Here is a 15,714-nt window from a genome sequence, read left to right as displayed (position 1 = left end):
TATTTTTTCATCTATAATTTTCAATGAATAATTTGTAAAGTATGAATATATTACACTGTTATTGTAAATACGTACGAGAAAAAAAAATAATCGAGGAAGTTTAGAGTTCTGTTTTTTCTTTCGATCGTATATTGTGTCGCAGGGTGTTGTTTGTTTAAGAAAAGTAGGAATTGTTCTGCCTCTTTAGTGTTGGAAAATCTAGCGTGGCTATCGTCAACATATCTTAGATAGGATTTTAGGTCAAGAGGAGGATTTACTGCCATTGCAAATTTGAAAGCGTTTTGTTCATGGTGTTGAAAAAATGATTCTGCAATAACCACTATGAATGAAAGACCTATAGGACCAGAATTCTCAAGTTCATGGATTTCCTTGTTTCACAGGAAATAACAGCGATGTAAACAAATGAGTCTATGAGTCGTTATGTTTCAGATATGGTAAGCTTGATGGAATATTTGTAGGAATATCTTTATTTAATTGGTCTATAAGAATTAAAATGGCTTCCTTTAGTGGTATTGATGGATACAAGTTTATTACATCTAATGAAACTTAAACCTTGTTTTTGTCAATTTCCCAAGAACTTGATTTACTAATAAAATCAAAAGAATTTTTTAGACGTGTTTGATTTTTGTTTAAGACAGGTTGTATTTTCTTTACTAAGTAGTTCGATATTCCATAATTAGGAGTGCCGATAGTTGATATAACAATTCTCATAGGATAGGATTTTTCAGGTTTGTGAGCTTTAATTAGACCATACATACGAGGCGGGATGAGATCACTTGGATATATACTATCATATTCTGTTTTTGAAAATCGCCATTTTTTATTAATTTGTGAGAGACAAGTTTTAATTTTAATAGCATAACTAGATGTTGGATCTTCATTTAAAACTTATCAAGCGGATATATATCGATAATTTTGTTTTCTTTAACTTCCATAAGAGCTTTTCTTTGTTCTCTTTTTAAATTTTGATTTATTTTTTTACCCATTTTAAGTTCTTTTAAAACTTTTTTCTCAAATCTTGTGCATTTTTAATCTTGTTGCTATATTCTAATTTTAAAGTCAAAGCTTCTTTTGTTGCAATAATATCCATGTAAGGTATATATTTCAATAAAGGTACAAAATATGGATCAAGATTAAGAAGGTCGTTTTAATTTTTTGGAATATTGACATCGCGCAGATTTAAAACAGCTTTCTTTGTATGAGTTGTTAACTTACAGATTTGATTACGTAGATTATTTTTAAACTCGTTTTGAAGAATTATAAACTTTTTAAATGATCTCTATTTTGATTTCAGAAACATTATTTCCCGAGCTTTTTCAGTAACTTATTATAGATTATAATACTAGGTAAGCGCGAAATACAAAGGTACCAATGTTCACCTTTAAATGGCAAAATTTAAAAAACAAGCAAGGAGTTGTTGAGCAAAATGCGCTACATCAACAACTCCTTGGTTGTTTTTGTATCATCAGAATTCATTTGAGTTTTTTTTTTTTTGTTTTGTTCTTTTAATTACATTTTAAATGAGCATTTCGTTACAATATTTAAAATACAAATATATAATAATAAAAAAATATATATATAATAATCGTTTTTAAATAATAAAAGAACGCGGGAACTCGAAGAAGACCATGTGAGTGACTGCGTAAGACCGAAATTTAACTATTTCCTCTCCCAAGCTGACTTCAATGTTTTATCACTTCCGTACGTGTCAATATTTGCAGATTGTTCATTAATTTAAACTTGCTGGCCACATCTTGTCAGGATTGTCTATCGATGAGTGCAGGCACTAAAGAATGTAATGTATCGATTGTATTGATGAGTGCAGGCACTAAAGTGTAAATCCGTTCCACAATATTAAAAGATCAACAGCTGCAACATTTTTTCCAACAACATTTAATCAATGAGCAAAACAAGATATGTAAATAACATATTCACAAACAGATAAAGTATGAGTCGTAACACCATTGTAACATCCAGACGTATTTGATGCATTATCATACGTCTTACCACAATAGTTGCTAATGTCAATATTATTTTTCTCTAAGAACTTAAGTAATTCATTTAATAATCCAATTCCAGTGTGAGTTTTCAAACTTAATGAATGTAAAAAAAAGGTTCAATTGGTTCACCATTGCTTACATAACGAACTGTCACAGACATTTTTTAAATGACGTGCGATAAGTCAGATGTTGTATCAATTGACACGCTATAGTACTTTGGTTTTTGTATTTCATCAACATCAAACAAAAGTACTTTTTGACCCATCATAATAATGAGTTCATCTCAGATAGTAGAAAATAAGTATGATATTTTGCCGCGACCTATAGTTATCAAGATGTGCAGACAAAAAAGAACCATAAAGAGCTAATAGCTTGAGGATGCACATAAAGTTTCCAATGTGTACTGAACCAAATTTCTCTTCATGCACACGAAGTGATAAATTATGTTCAGCTAAAAACTTTACCACATCCACCGTCCGCCAAAGAAAAGTTTCTCAGTATTTAGATTCATTTAAGATTGCTTTCTCCTGTTCCTTATCGCCACAACCAATCACACCGCGTTTCTTAGCGAATGCTTAACAATCGATGCATAACTTTCATTATTTTCATGTAGCTTGACATCATGCAGTCTATTTTTCCAATGCTTAAACCCTTATGTAAAAGAATAATTATTTTTTATATCTGATAATAAAAGCTTACACTTGAAACAATAAACATAACCATTTTGTGGTGAGTAGCACAGCCAGGTACGTCAGAATTCTCACCAGTTAATATATGATTTTGAGTAAATAATGAAGGAGTACAATACCGGTTTCAATTTATACTACTGCCCGAGAGTTTCGATTGCAAAAAATTCTTCATCTTTATGTTGACATTTAATAATACCGGTGCTAATAAAATGAGATAGCATGTTTGACAAAACTGTTTTCCATAAACACAGATCAGTTTGATAAACAAGTCTACCACAGCATGTTCTTGTACATGTTCAGTGTCAACGTCTGCTTCAGATGTAACCGGTTAAAGATTAACTGGTTTTTGATTTTAAACTTCTCTGATTACACATTTACCTTGACTTTCTGTTTCTGGACTTTTACTTTTCTGTTTCTGAATTGTTGTACAATGGAAAAAAGTTTCCATTTTAGATGAGCACACAAAATCTCTTTATTTTCTGGCCTCTTTATCCAGGGCTTCTTTTCGTTTTACAATCCCAGTCTCATACTTTCTTCCAAACATTGTACAATTATAATACACAGCCTACAGACAGATAGTCTATAAGAAAAACTATTATTCTCAATCAAACAATCATTATATATTTCTAAATATAAAAGTTGTTACAATTCAAGATTATTTATAAAAAGTAAAAAACTAATTTGAAGCAAACACCTGATATTAATGACAATAGTATAATAATAGATAAAAATGAAAATAGTAATAACAATAGTAATATATTATAAATAAATATAGACGTTCATTTGATAAGAGTAATGTAACACCAAATAATAATAATTACAATACAAACATTTAATAATAATAAATACAACATATACATAATAGCAATATTAAATAAATACTTAATAACAAGAATAATAGCAATAACAACAACAACAAAAATTATAACAATTAATATAAATTAATATTAACTTTCATGCAACATTGATTTATTCATACATAGTTTCAGTTACAAACAGTAATAAACTGACAAAACGTAACAACTACCGGTGACATAAAAACGGCTATTGTTAAAAAATTGTCTTAAAAATATGATAATCATAATTGTTGTAATATAATAACCAAAATAAACTGCAAAAAAAAAACAAATAAATAAAATATAAACTTACATTTAATGTAATATAGTAAACTAATAACAATAAAAATTAACAAAAAGTAGTACCAATAAAAATACTTTTCTTTACTTTTCAGTTTATTTATCTGTTTATACTTTATCTGTCTTTTTATGTATCTTTTTACATTTTTTTTTTTCTTATTCTGAAACTTTTATTAATTTTTTGTTTTGCCATTGTAAAGTCACTGCAGCGAATTTACTTTTGCGGCAAACAGACGTGTTTTTTTCTGATCGAAGTAATTTTTTTTTTTAATAATATAAATTTAAAAGTATAAAATACAAGTTGCTATCAATTATTAAATATGGCAGTAACCATTAGCGAAATTCGAACAATGTTCAAAAAAATGTTTGCTGAGTACAAAAAAAATATAGTATTATTAAACAGGCCCGTAGAAACAAAAATTATATTGTAGGGAGGAGGAGGGAGGAAGGGGGGTCAAAACTATTTATTTGAAAAATTATTGGGGAGGCGAGAGGAGAATGCTCTGCTCCCCCTGGTTGCTGCGGGCCTGTTACTAATAAAACAACAAGAAGAAAATATTCTCAAACTCATCAGTGCGCAAAAATAACGAGCGACCGACAACAAAAAACTGAAACAAACATTATTGACAGCGTGGAAAAAATTAAACGATTAGAAAAGGATGTACTTGATATAAAGAAAAGTTTAAAGAGGAACTCATGATCGGTCATGAAGAAATAACCTTAAGATTGATGGCATCAAAGAAAATGAAACGTGGTCTGAAAATGAAATAAAAGTGATCAAACTTTTTGACGAGGCTCTAGCGGTGGAAAATGTGAGAAATGAACGAGCGCATTGCATTGGACGACGAGATGCAAATACACCACACACAATTATTATTAAGCTGTTAGACTACAAAGACATGGTAGAAATTTTTAAAAGTTCTTCTAAATTAAAGGGTGAAAATATCAACATAAACGAAGATTTTTGCTTAGAGACGAACTTAATAAGAAAATATTTTAGAGAAAAAAGGAATATTGAGCGCAGCGGGGAAAATTTGGATGTATACATTTGATAAGCTACACGAGTCGGTGTCTAAGAAAACGGAAGAAATCCTGAATCCGTGTCAAGGTAGTAAGGGTTAGGGTTTATTAGTCTTCTTTTAACAATTGCTAACTATTTTATTAACTATTTTGCATTTATTTATATTTGCTTTACTTTAAAATGGAGAAAAACTTTATAATTAAATTTTCAGATGAAAATGTTGTACTCACTGACGAGTCGGTGTCTAAGAAAACGGAAGAAATCCTGAATCCGTGTCAAGGTAGTAAGGGTTAGGGTTTATTAGTCTTCTTTTAACAATTGCTAACTATTTTATTAACTATTTTGCATTTATTTATATTTGCTTTACTTTAAAATGGAGAAAAACTTTATAATTAAATTTTCAGATGAAAATGTTGTACTCACTGACGTTGATGACTAATAAATTTAATCAAAAAATATCTGAAAGCCAATACCATACAGTTATTGAATCTTCTCAATATCTTTAAAAATGTAAAAGTAGTTTTTCAATTTTTAACATTAATATTCGAAGTTTAAATAAAAATTTTGAAAATCTCAAGTTTTTGTTGGATGATTTAAAACACGATTTTAAAAATATTTGTCAAACGGAATCTTGGTGTAAGCGTGGTGAAAATAAAGCCCAATTTGAACTAATTAATTACTCATCAGTTCACCAATCACGTTTTTTACGTGGTTTTGGTGTTAGTGGGGGTGCATGTATTTTTATTCACACCTCAATTTGTTATAATTTACGTCACGATCTCTGTGTAAATGAAATAGATTTTAAGTCATCAATAATTGAATTAATAAATAAAACCACAAAAAAAAATAATTATATAAAATATTAAAGGCATAATCAAAACTGACTTATCGGATCATTTCCCAACATTCCTAGTTACTAACAATATATTATTAAACAGTTTTTCTTCTCAATCCATTATATTTAGGCGACAGATCAATAAAAACTTGGTAAAACAATTTCGAAATATTTTAAGAGACAACGTTGATTGGAATCTGGTATTGCAGTCACATGACGTTAACAACGCATATGATCTATTTTTAAATAAATTCTAAAAGCAATATGATAAAGCATATCCTGAAAAAAAAATTATTGTAAAAACCCAAACTGTTTTAACTCCATGGATGTCTAACGGGTTACTAAAATCTTCAAAAAGAAAACAAAAGTTATGTGATTTGTACATGGAAAAAAAAACTTATAAAAACGAAATAACATATAAAATTTATAAAAATATATTTGAAAAAACAAAAAAGGAACTAAAAAAGCTTTATTATGCACAACTATTAAGTAAAGCCACCAGAAACACTAAAAAAACACGGAATGTAATTAAAGAAATAATCGAAAAAAATAGTTATGCGAGAAACATTCTGCCAAAAAAAATAACAATTGATAAAAACACAATTTATGGTAAATCAATTATTGCTAAAAAACTAAACAGCTTCTTTACTAATGCTGGTCCGAATTTGGCATTAAAAATTTCTATGAATTCAACACCATTTGAATCTAATTTAAAAAATTACGATAAAGTAATAGATTAACCTAATTAAAAACAAATTGAATTGCAAACCGCCTTTTTTTACCTTATAACTAACAAAAGTCCTGGATTTGATAAAATTAACGTTAATGTTGTAAAATCAGTATATAATATAACAGAAACCTCGTTATTTATTCTTTCATTTATTTTATCTTTCATTTATTATATTTATTCTTTCATTTAAAACAGGTATTGTCCCTGAAGAGCTAAAAATTGCACGAACCACGCCGATATTTAAGTCCGGAGATGACTCAAATTATAAGGATATCTCTAATGATAGGCCTATATCTATTTTACCATGTTTTTCAAAATTACTTGAGAGAATAATGTACAATAGGCTTTTTAATCACTTATCAGAAAACGACATGTTGTATTCAAAACAATTTGGTTTCAAAAAAAAAAATTCAACGGAACATCCAGTGGTTGAACTAGTCAATCAATTATCAAGTGCATTCAGTAGTAACTACTTTACCTTAGGTGTTTTAATTGATCTGTCAAAAGCTTTCGATACCGTTAATCATAATATACTAATATAAAAACTTGAGTGCTATGGAGTAAAAAATAACAGTTTACTTTGGTTTAAAGTTATTTGACCGATAGAAAACAATTTATAGTGTATAAACAAAAACAAACATTCCCGACAGCCGTTATATTTTAGAACCACTGTTGTTCCTAGAGTACATTAACGGTTTAATTTTAGTAACAGACCTACTAAATTGAATTCTTTTTGCAGATGACTCCAATCTTTTTAATTCCCACAGAGATATTAATATACTATTTGAAACAACAAACGAACAGTTATCGAAAGTTAATGAGTGGTTTAAAAGTAATAAACTTTCTCTAAATGTGGATAAAACCAAATTTATTTTGTTCCACAAAATAAATAAATCAAAAAATATTCCCCTCAACTTGCCTAATCTAATAATCAATAACACTAACATTAAAAGAGAAAACTCAGTAAACTTTCTAGGCGTAATCTGGGATGAACATTTACGTAGGAGTTTACATGTAAAAAGTATTGAAAATAAAATATCAAAAAATTTAGCAATGATATATAGGACTAAACCATTTTTAAACAATAATTCTTTAAAAAGTTTATATTTCTCTTTTATTAATTGTTATTTAATTTATTACAATATTGCATGGTACAAACGATGCAAAATTAAAAAAATAAATATCCAACAAAATTTTTAAATTACAACTTTGTTGTCCCAAAATATAATTCAAAACTAAATTCATATTCAGTTCTTTATCTTACTTGTGAAAAATGTTTCCCAAGATTGTAAATACACATAAAACTAGTATAGAGCAGTTTAAAAATGAATCAAAACAGGCATTCTTACGTATGGATTTAATATATCCGATTTTAAATGTTTTTTTTAATTAAAACTCAAATACAAAAAAATAATTAACACAAAAATTATGTCACTGAGTGTAAATATTACGGTTTTTATAAATACGCGAGAATGGGGCTCGGTGATAAGGCTAAATAAGTCTTCTTCTTGCCCCGCCAATGTTTATTTTTATATATATGCTTAGAAACTGTATATATTATTAAACGGCAAAAAAATAAACAATAAAAAGAAATTTCAACTCTCAACTAAGTCAACTCATTGCTGTTTCGGAGTTTTGTAACTGTTGCTGTGTATTAAAAGAAACATATTATTACGGAAATTGTTCTTGCTTTCTTGTTCTTTCTTTCCAATAGCACATGATTTTAAATACTTCAAATAAATAAATGTGCTTCTTCAAAAAGTGCGTTAAAAAAATTTGGGGTCCAGAGGATTTGGGGTTCAGAGGCCCAATTGCCTCAGTTATAATCCTACCCTGATTCCCATTATGCCTAAAAATTTCAAATTTTTGAAAGAAGCCAGTAGTCATTACATTTCCCAGAGTCACAAGTAATAGTAGTGAGAACACCAATAAGTGAGGAATGACCCCTTTTTTTCCAAGTTCCAACACAGGAAACAACAATGTTAGCTTCTGCATTAATATCAAAATCATTTTATTGTGTATCAATGTTAAAATATTAAAATCAATTTGCTGCACTTTTCATTTTCACATCAGCTACTCTTTAATACATGATGTGAATTTTATCTCGAATATCATTAAATGGTTTTATGTTCATTGGAGGAGATAAGTTCATAAGACCACAAAACTTTTCTAAACCAGAATGACCTTTTCTTTTCTCTTCATGGCAACCACATATCTATAATTATTTTTAAATGGTGACATTCCAGGACCTTTCCTACCTCTTTGCTGGAATAAAAAGACTCGTTCCAATTGCACAAAGACGTTGTACAAGAAATGTTTAAAAACACAGTTAATCCTTTCTTTTTCGATAAATCAGTTGAGGTTTCAATTGAATTATTATGACATTGTGGACAATATCTAATTAAAGTAACAATTGGTTTTAAAATGCTTATGTCAATAAGTATAAAGCATGAAGTCAATTCATTTGAATTATTAACTTTTGTTACTGCTATGTGATAACTTTTTTTGAAGGTGTTTATGTCAAGATTTTTGATTGGTTAGTGATTTCCGATTGAAAAGTCAATCCATTTGTATTGCAGACTATTGATGCTGAAGTAAATTGGTTTCCTCTAAAATATATATCTTTTAAATATCTTGTTTCCACCTGGTTTTCTTTTTCAATTTGAATCATATTTATTTTTCCCATAATAAAAAAAGCAGGAAGCAAATAAAGTAAAAAACAAAAGTTTTTCTATAAGTAATATATGTAAACATAATAATTGTTCTTAAAACTCATGGCTTATTCAGAAAAATAAACATAAAATAGTTACTGGCACCAGTGACAAAAACTAAACCCATATCAAGAGTATATGGCGCAACACTCTAAAACACCTATTTTCTTATATAAACAACCCGCTACTACGAACGTTTCTAAGAAAAACTTTTAACTTTATAACAAAACTTTTAGAATATTTTAAAATCATTTGCTATAATGATATATTTAGAATATAAAATATTTGGACTTCAAGAATATTCGATATAATCAACGGTGCTTGGCCTACTTATACCTATCAGCATAAAACTCTTTCTAATTCTTCTTAAATTAACCATATTGCATCTTATAAACAAACAGAACTATGTTTTACAAATTGTCAGGTTATGCCACCTTCACCGTTTAACCATAGTGATCACCTTTTGGTATCTACGAGTATCACCTCTGAAGGTACCGGCTTATCACACGAAATAAATATAATGCAAAAGTTTAATTCAAAATATAATACCAAAATATGGATGGAAATATGAAAGGTTTATTGATTTTTATAATTTCAATCTATCTAAAGCATTTACCAGTTACGCATTTAAGGAAGAAAAAATAGAAGCAGAAATTAAAAAAACATGCTTCTATATCAAAAATTCGGACAACAAGAATTTCATAAGTATTCGCAACCTTGGTGGCACCCAAGCTTAAAAAAATTAAAGATAATCTCTCCTCTCACTTTAGACAAAGGCAACAATCCGGTTATAACAAGTCAGCAGAATGTATAGTCTACAAAAGATATATTTATTCCCGAAAAAACGTAAAGCTCTAAAAGCTATAAAATTCGTAATCCGTAAAATCCCTATAGCTATAAAGCTATAAAAGCGGCACATAACAAAAAATCCACGAAAAAAATAAAATTATAGAACACCTACGCAATATCAAATCAAAGGTATTGGGGCAATGTTAGAAAAATAAAAAAAAATTACTAATAAACGACTCTTTACAGTTAATAAATTGCAAAACAAAAACGAAATCGTAAAAGAATTAAGCCATCATTTCCAAAAACTACTTAATACACCGCAATATACAAGTAACGAGTTCAATCCTTTCCAAATTCCGCATTCAAGTAAAGAGCCTAATTCAAAAGTCATCTTAACAGCTGATATTGAAAAATGTATTTTAAGTTTAAGAATAATAAATCTTACGATTGCTATGAAATAAGGGCTGAACATCTTAGAAACTCTCACAGCAACAATCTTCTTATGTTACTTTCGTCTTTTTATAACAGTATGTTAACAAATCGAAAGGTTCCACAATGTTTATCAACCGTCACAACTATTCCATTAGTCAAGTCTTATAAAACATCACTGGAAAATCTAAATAACTCTCGAGGAATCATTTTACCAATTTTTACAAAACTATGTGAATAACTTATCATACACAAATGTCCAGAACAGAAAGTCATTTCCATCAATTCGGTTTGAAAGAAAAAAGCTTTATGCAGAATTTCTTCTGATTGAAACAATAAAGTACTACAAACATAATAACCACTATATGTATGCAGTCTAGACGCCAACAAAGCTAATTTGTTCGTAATTGGGAATTATTATTTGAGAAACTCAATTATTAGAAAAAAATCCCATTATCTATAGTTCATACAATCTCATCACTATATCAAACAGGTACTTCTAATATATCATACCTTGGATGTATATCAAAAAAATTTAGGCTGTCTCAGGGAGTGCGTCAAGGATCCATACAGTCGCCTCATCTCAACAATATCTACACTGAAAATCTTCTGGAGAAAATTGTTTCAAAATCTAAAGTTGGAACTTCAATAAATGTGGTATACACAGGTGTCATTGCGTATGATGATAATATAGTTTTACAAAGTTCCACTATATCTGGTCTTCCTAGTCTTACTAACATTATTCAAAAAAAACTGAATTTTTGATATCTGGAATAAGCTCGATTACAAATAGCGTTATTTATATTAACGGTGCTCCTATCAAGTCTCAAAGCAATCTAAAACATCTTGGTTTCCTTTGGGATAATAAGAACAAAAATATATTAGCAACACACAAAAAAACAAATATAACTGAATGTGTAACGCAATTTTTATCTGTTGCAAGAATTCTTATAAAAAATGGACTTCGCTTTTGCCAGCCTTCATTTATTTAATTTCTTAACTGTTTCAACGTTGTTATACAGGATTAAAACTGTGTGGAAACGACAATAAGTTTCTAAATAGCATTGATATAGTTGGACGATCTGCCTTAAAATCTTTTTTTAATATTTCAAAGCAAAGTAGAAATTACCTGCATTCTTTTTTAAGAACTTGAAGTTCTTAATACCAATTTTTTTAAATGGGGCTAGCAATTCAACATCAAGTTTGTTTCAGAAATAAACGTTTAAAAACAAGAGTTAATATAAATAACTTATTTAAATTAGGACAAATACAAAATTGAGGTAAGTGATCAGAAACTGAAGTTGTCAAATTTCCTGAAATAATGAAAACTTTATCTATTATTTCAAAACAAATCTAAACTAAAATAGGAAACTTTTTCTTAGCATCACAGTTTAACTTTTTAAAACACCAGGCCCAGCCGTAGGTATGTTTTTCTTCTTTTCTGCAGTTGCCAATCGTACTTGTTTGCGAATTTCTTTGAATGGTATTAGTTTCTTTCTTTTTTTTGTCGGATATCCCCTAAATATAGAAACTTTTTAAGGTTTTGTCAAGACAGATATGACATGGAATTTTTGGGTAACTGTCGTAACTTTAGAAACAGTAGAATGCGGTGTTGTCGAAGACTGGAATAAAGTTCAATAACTTTTAGAAATGTTAGTTTGAAACATAAATCAATGGCACAAATCACATAAAATGCTAAAAATGCTAAACCCCCATTATACAATAAAGTAAGGATGGTAAATTTTTATTATCATTTTTTTTTGTCGAACACTGGTAAGCATAATAAATATCTTCCAGTCTTCGACACCCTTTCTTTTTGTACACTTATCTTATCTATATCCGTGTCAGCATGAAAAAGAAAAAAAATTCAATTACATTACATTTGTCATACGTTTCTTGTGGTTATCTAAAAACAGTTATGAAAGTTTTTCATAAGAGTTAAGGGTATTTATGGAACGTTTTTTGCTCCAAATCATCGTATGTGTTTATTTTTAAGTTTACGATAACCAAACTTTCTTCATATATAAAGAAAAGATAAGCGATCATTTCAGTCACATTTCAGTCACTTGTTTTTAGCCTTTACTACAGTTAGTGTTAGCTCAGCATATTTTTTAGTGACAAAACGTCGACGACTGGAGGGGCCGTTGACCACAGGGTGATGACCCTACATAAACACGAAAACGCAATACGTTTTTATTAATCTTTATTGCGTAAAAAATACAATAAACACACATAAAAAATAGAAATTTATAAAATAATGTTTTGTAATACTTTAAAATAAAATTTTATGACTATGAATTTTAAATTTATATTATAAAATTTATATAAATTTAAAAAAAGAATAAAAATCGGATGATTATTCAACATAAATTAGTTGACTTAATTCGTATAAAATAAATTATTTGAAACAAACTATTTGACATTTTTTAAAATTAAAAAAAATTCAATTATTTCACCATAGTTGCTTAATTAAAAATTCCAAAGCATATTTAAAATCACAGAAATTATTCGTCTTCTGCTCGTTGAGATCTTGTAAAATTCAAAAATATCTGCTCTAAAGTAGTTTGACTAACAGAGTAATCTTCGATATTGAATCGAACTTTAGCATTCTCCATCAATCCAAACACATTTGCCCATGATATGTTTTTATTTTTTATTTGATAATGTAGGTAACCTTGATGTTCATCTTTAAGCAAAGATCCAGGAAATGTTGCCTCTATAAAATGTTTTAAAGTTGCTGTTTCAGGTTGCAGCCCACCTAAATATAACAAAAATAAAAACTTATACATATACATATACATACATATATATATATATATATATATATATATATATATATATATATATATATATATATATATATATATATATATATATATATATATATATAGACACACACACACTCATATATATGTATATGGGTATATATATAATATATATATAATACATATATATATATATATATTTTTAATTTTTACAAATCTTTATTTAAAGTTAAAAGCATTACAAGTAATGAATTGTACAATTTTATCTGTCCTTTAATATCAATAGTTTGCTAAGAATACAGGGGAGGAACATATTATTTATGCATTGAAAAGGCAGTAGAGCTTCCAATATTGCTTGGGAGGTAGAGGTCACTGACGCCATCACGAAGGATACGGAAGTATTTTTGAATAAAAGTTTTTTGGTAAGTAGTAGTTTTTGCGGTGTTAAGAGCAAATGGGAATCTATTAGGGTTTCTGCTATTGGTTTGAGTTAATTTAGTGGTTATAGGATGGCATGGGTCTGCAAGGATCTTTTTGAGTATACTAATACAGTTCCTGTCAAGTAACTCTTCCATGTCAAAAATAATATTGAAGCTGCTTGAATTGGTTACATCAATTCCAATAATTTGCAGGACATTTTTATGAAAATGTTGGATCTCTATTTTTGCAGCAGCACTGCAGGAAGTGAGAATAGAAGCACTATATATCAAGTGGCTAATAGCGTAGGATCGGTAGACCTGTAAAAAGTTTGGCTGAGTGTGTCCAATTTGCTTAAGACGTTTGAGCAGATATGGTACTGATTTTATAATGTTGTAAACTTTTGTCCATTGTTCATCCCAATCAATATTCTCATTGAGCATGATTCCAAGGTATTTGTGGCTGCTGACTATTTCAAGTTCAGTATTATTAGGTACAATGGATGGTAAAGCTTGAATTTCGGAGCAACTGAAGAATAATTCTTATGATTTTACATTTCGGGCCATTAAGTTTCATTCCGTTTACCTTAGACCAAAAATAAATAGAATGAACAGAATTGGACCTAGAACACTACCCTAAAGTACACCTGCTTCGATACATTTCCAGTCAGTGATGTGATCATTTGTTTTAATTCTTTGTTGATGGTTAGATAAGTAAGCTGCGATCCAAGAGGTGAGCCAGCTAGGTAGAATGTTCACTAACTTTAACAGTAACATGTCATGACTGACAAGATCAAAAGCTTTTACGAAATTAAAAAATATTGCATAAATTGATTTGTTGTTATCTTTTGCATGACTCCAGTCCTCTATATTTTGGTCAGGTAGGTAACTGTTTTCTATCGGGCGGTTGAATAGGATGCAGAGTGATGAAACGATTTCAAAGCAAGCAGATGTAAGTAAGAATGGAGAGAGATCATCTGGTCCTGAGGAACCTGGTTTGAGTTTGGTGAGTTGGTTGGCAATGTTATTAAGGGCAAAGATGGGGGTAGTAGGTGGGTTTGCCTCTCGGGTAATGAAGCATGAGAGGCTGGGTTGTTTTTTGCCAGTCCAAACACTTTTAAAATGATCATTTAATTGGTTTGCTAGTGTCTCAGAGATAGGGTTGGTGATTTGACCTTTATCAGCAAGACTGATTTCACGCAAAAAATTTTTCAAAAAGTTTTTCCAGTAGTGAAATGCCTGTTATAGATTCTCTTTCTTTTGGTAATTAGTTTACTAATTCGATTTGCAAGTGCTTTTCACTTTTTGTAGTACCCGGAAAAAAAGAATTGTTGACGCTCTTTTATAAGGCCTTGAATAAGTGGTGTCATCCAAGGCTTAGGGTTAACGAGCGTTGTTGATTCTAGAGGTTAGCAGATGTCTTGGGCAGAGAGTATTTCATACGGTGAATCAACTAAGATTTCAATATTGGTAGATAATATCAGTGCAACAGTGTCAGCAATTCTACCTGACCGGTAAGCAACCTTGTGGGGAACTGGGCGAGTAAATTTATAGAGATTTAGAGGAGGTTGACTAACTACAACAAGGTGATCTGAATTACTAAAACTAGGAAGGGTATTCAACACATAGCATTTAGGGGCGTTACTCAAGATGATGTCAAGAATAGATGCTTTTCTGGTGGGGTGTGTAATGAGATGAATGAGTTGGTGAGAACGACTCATTCATCTCATTACACAATAAAATCAGTAGGGCAGCCATTATTATCCCCTGCAAGAAATATTAGTGGTTTGTTACCGATTGTGCAACGAGTTATGGCTGGTTCAATGAGTTGTGCAAGTTGATAAAATGCATTGCGCTGCTCACTTTTAGACCAAACCGGGATATAGGCACATATAACTAGGCAGGAAGAGTAGCCTCAGGGGAGTAATTTTGGGTACACACGAGCGATTGTTAGTTTGATTTCTTGTTTAGGCACTAAGTTAAATGAGTAGTATGTAGTTAATTTTATTTTTCTATTTTATCTGAGTATTTTTTGTTTATGAATATAACAGTACCACCACCCATGCGATCTTAAGATTCAGTGCTTATGCAAGTGTAATTATTATTGTTTTGAGAAAGAATAATTTGCTTACCGCTGGGGTTAAGCCAGGTTTCAGTTAAACAGGCAATGTCAATGTTGGTATCTATGAGAAA

The 15,714-nt window shown here is 29.6% G+C and overlaps 1 protein-coding gene across 2 annotated transcripts in view; it reads right to left on the bottom strand.

Annotated features, from left to right (window-relative positions):
* Positions 1-12,526: 12,526 nt before the first annotated feature.
* Positions 12,527-15,714, bottom strand: part of LOC100205961 (phospholipid-transporting ATPase ABCA3) — a 103,598-nt gene continuing 100,410 nt past the window's right edge. For both annotated transcript variants that reach the window (XM_065796438.1, XM_065796439.1), the window contains one exon: positions 12,527-13,098. In XM_065796438.1, coding sequence (XP_065652510.1) covers positions 12,845-13,098 — 254 coding nt within the window. In that variant the 3' untranslated portion in view covers positions 12,527-12,844. The remainder of the gene's footprint in view (positions 13,099-15,714) is intronic.

Source organism: Hydra vulgaris, chromosome 04, assembly GCF_038396675.1.
Source record: "Hydra vulgaris chromosome 04, alternate assembly HydraT2T_AEP".
In the NCBI taxonomy this organism is placed as follows: Eukaryota; Metazoa; Cnidaria; class Hydrozoa; order Anthoathecata; family Hydridae; genus Hydra; species Hydra vulgaris.
This window is presented reverse-complemented; position numbering and strand designations above follow the sequence as displayed.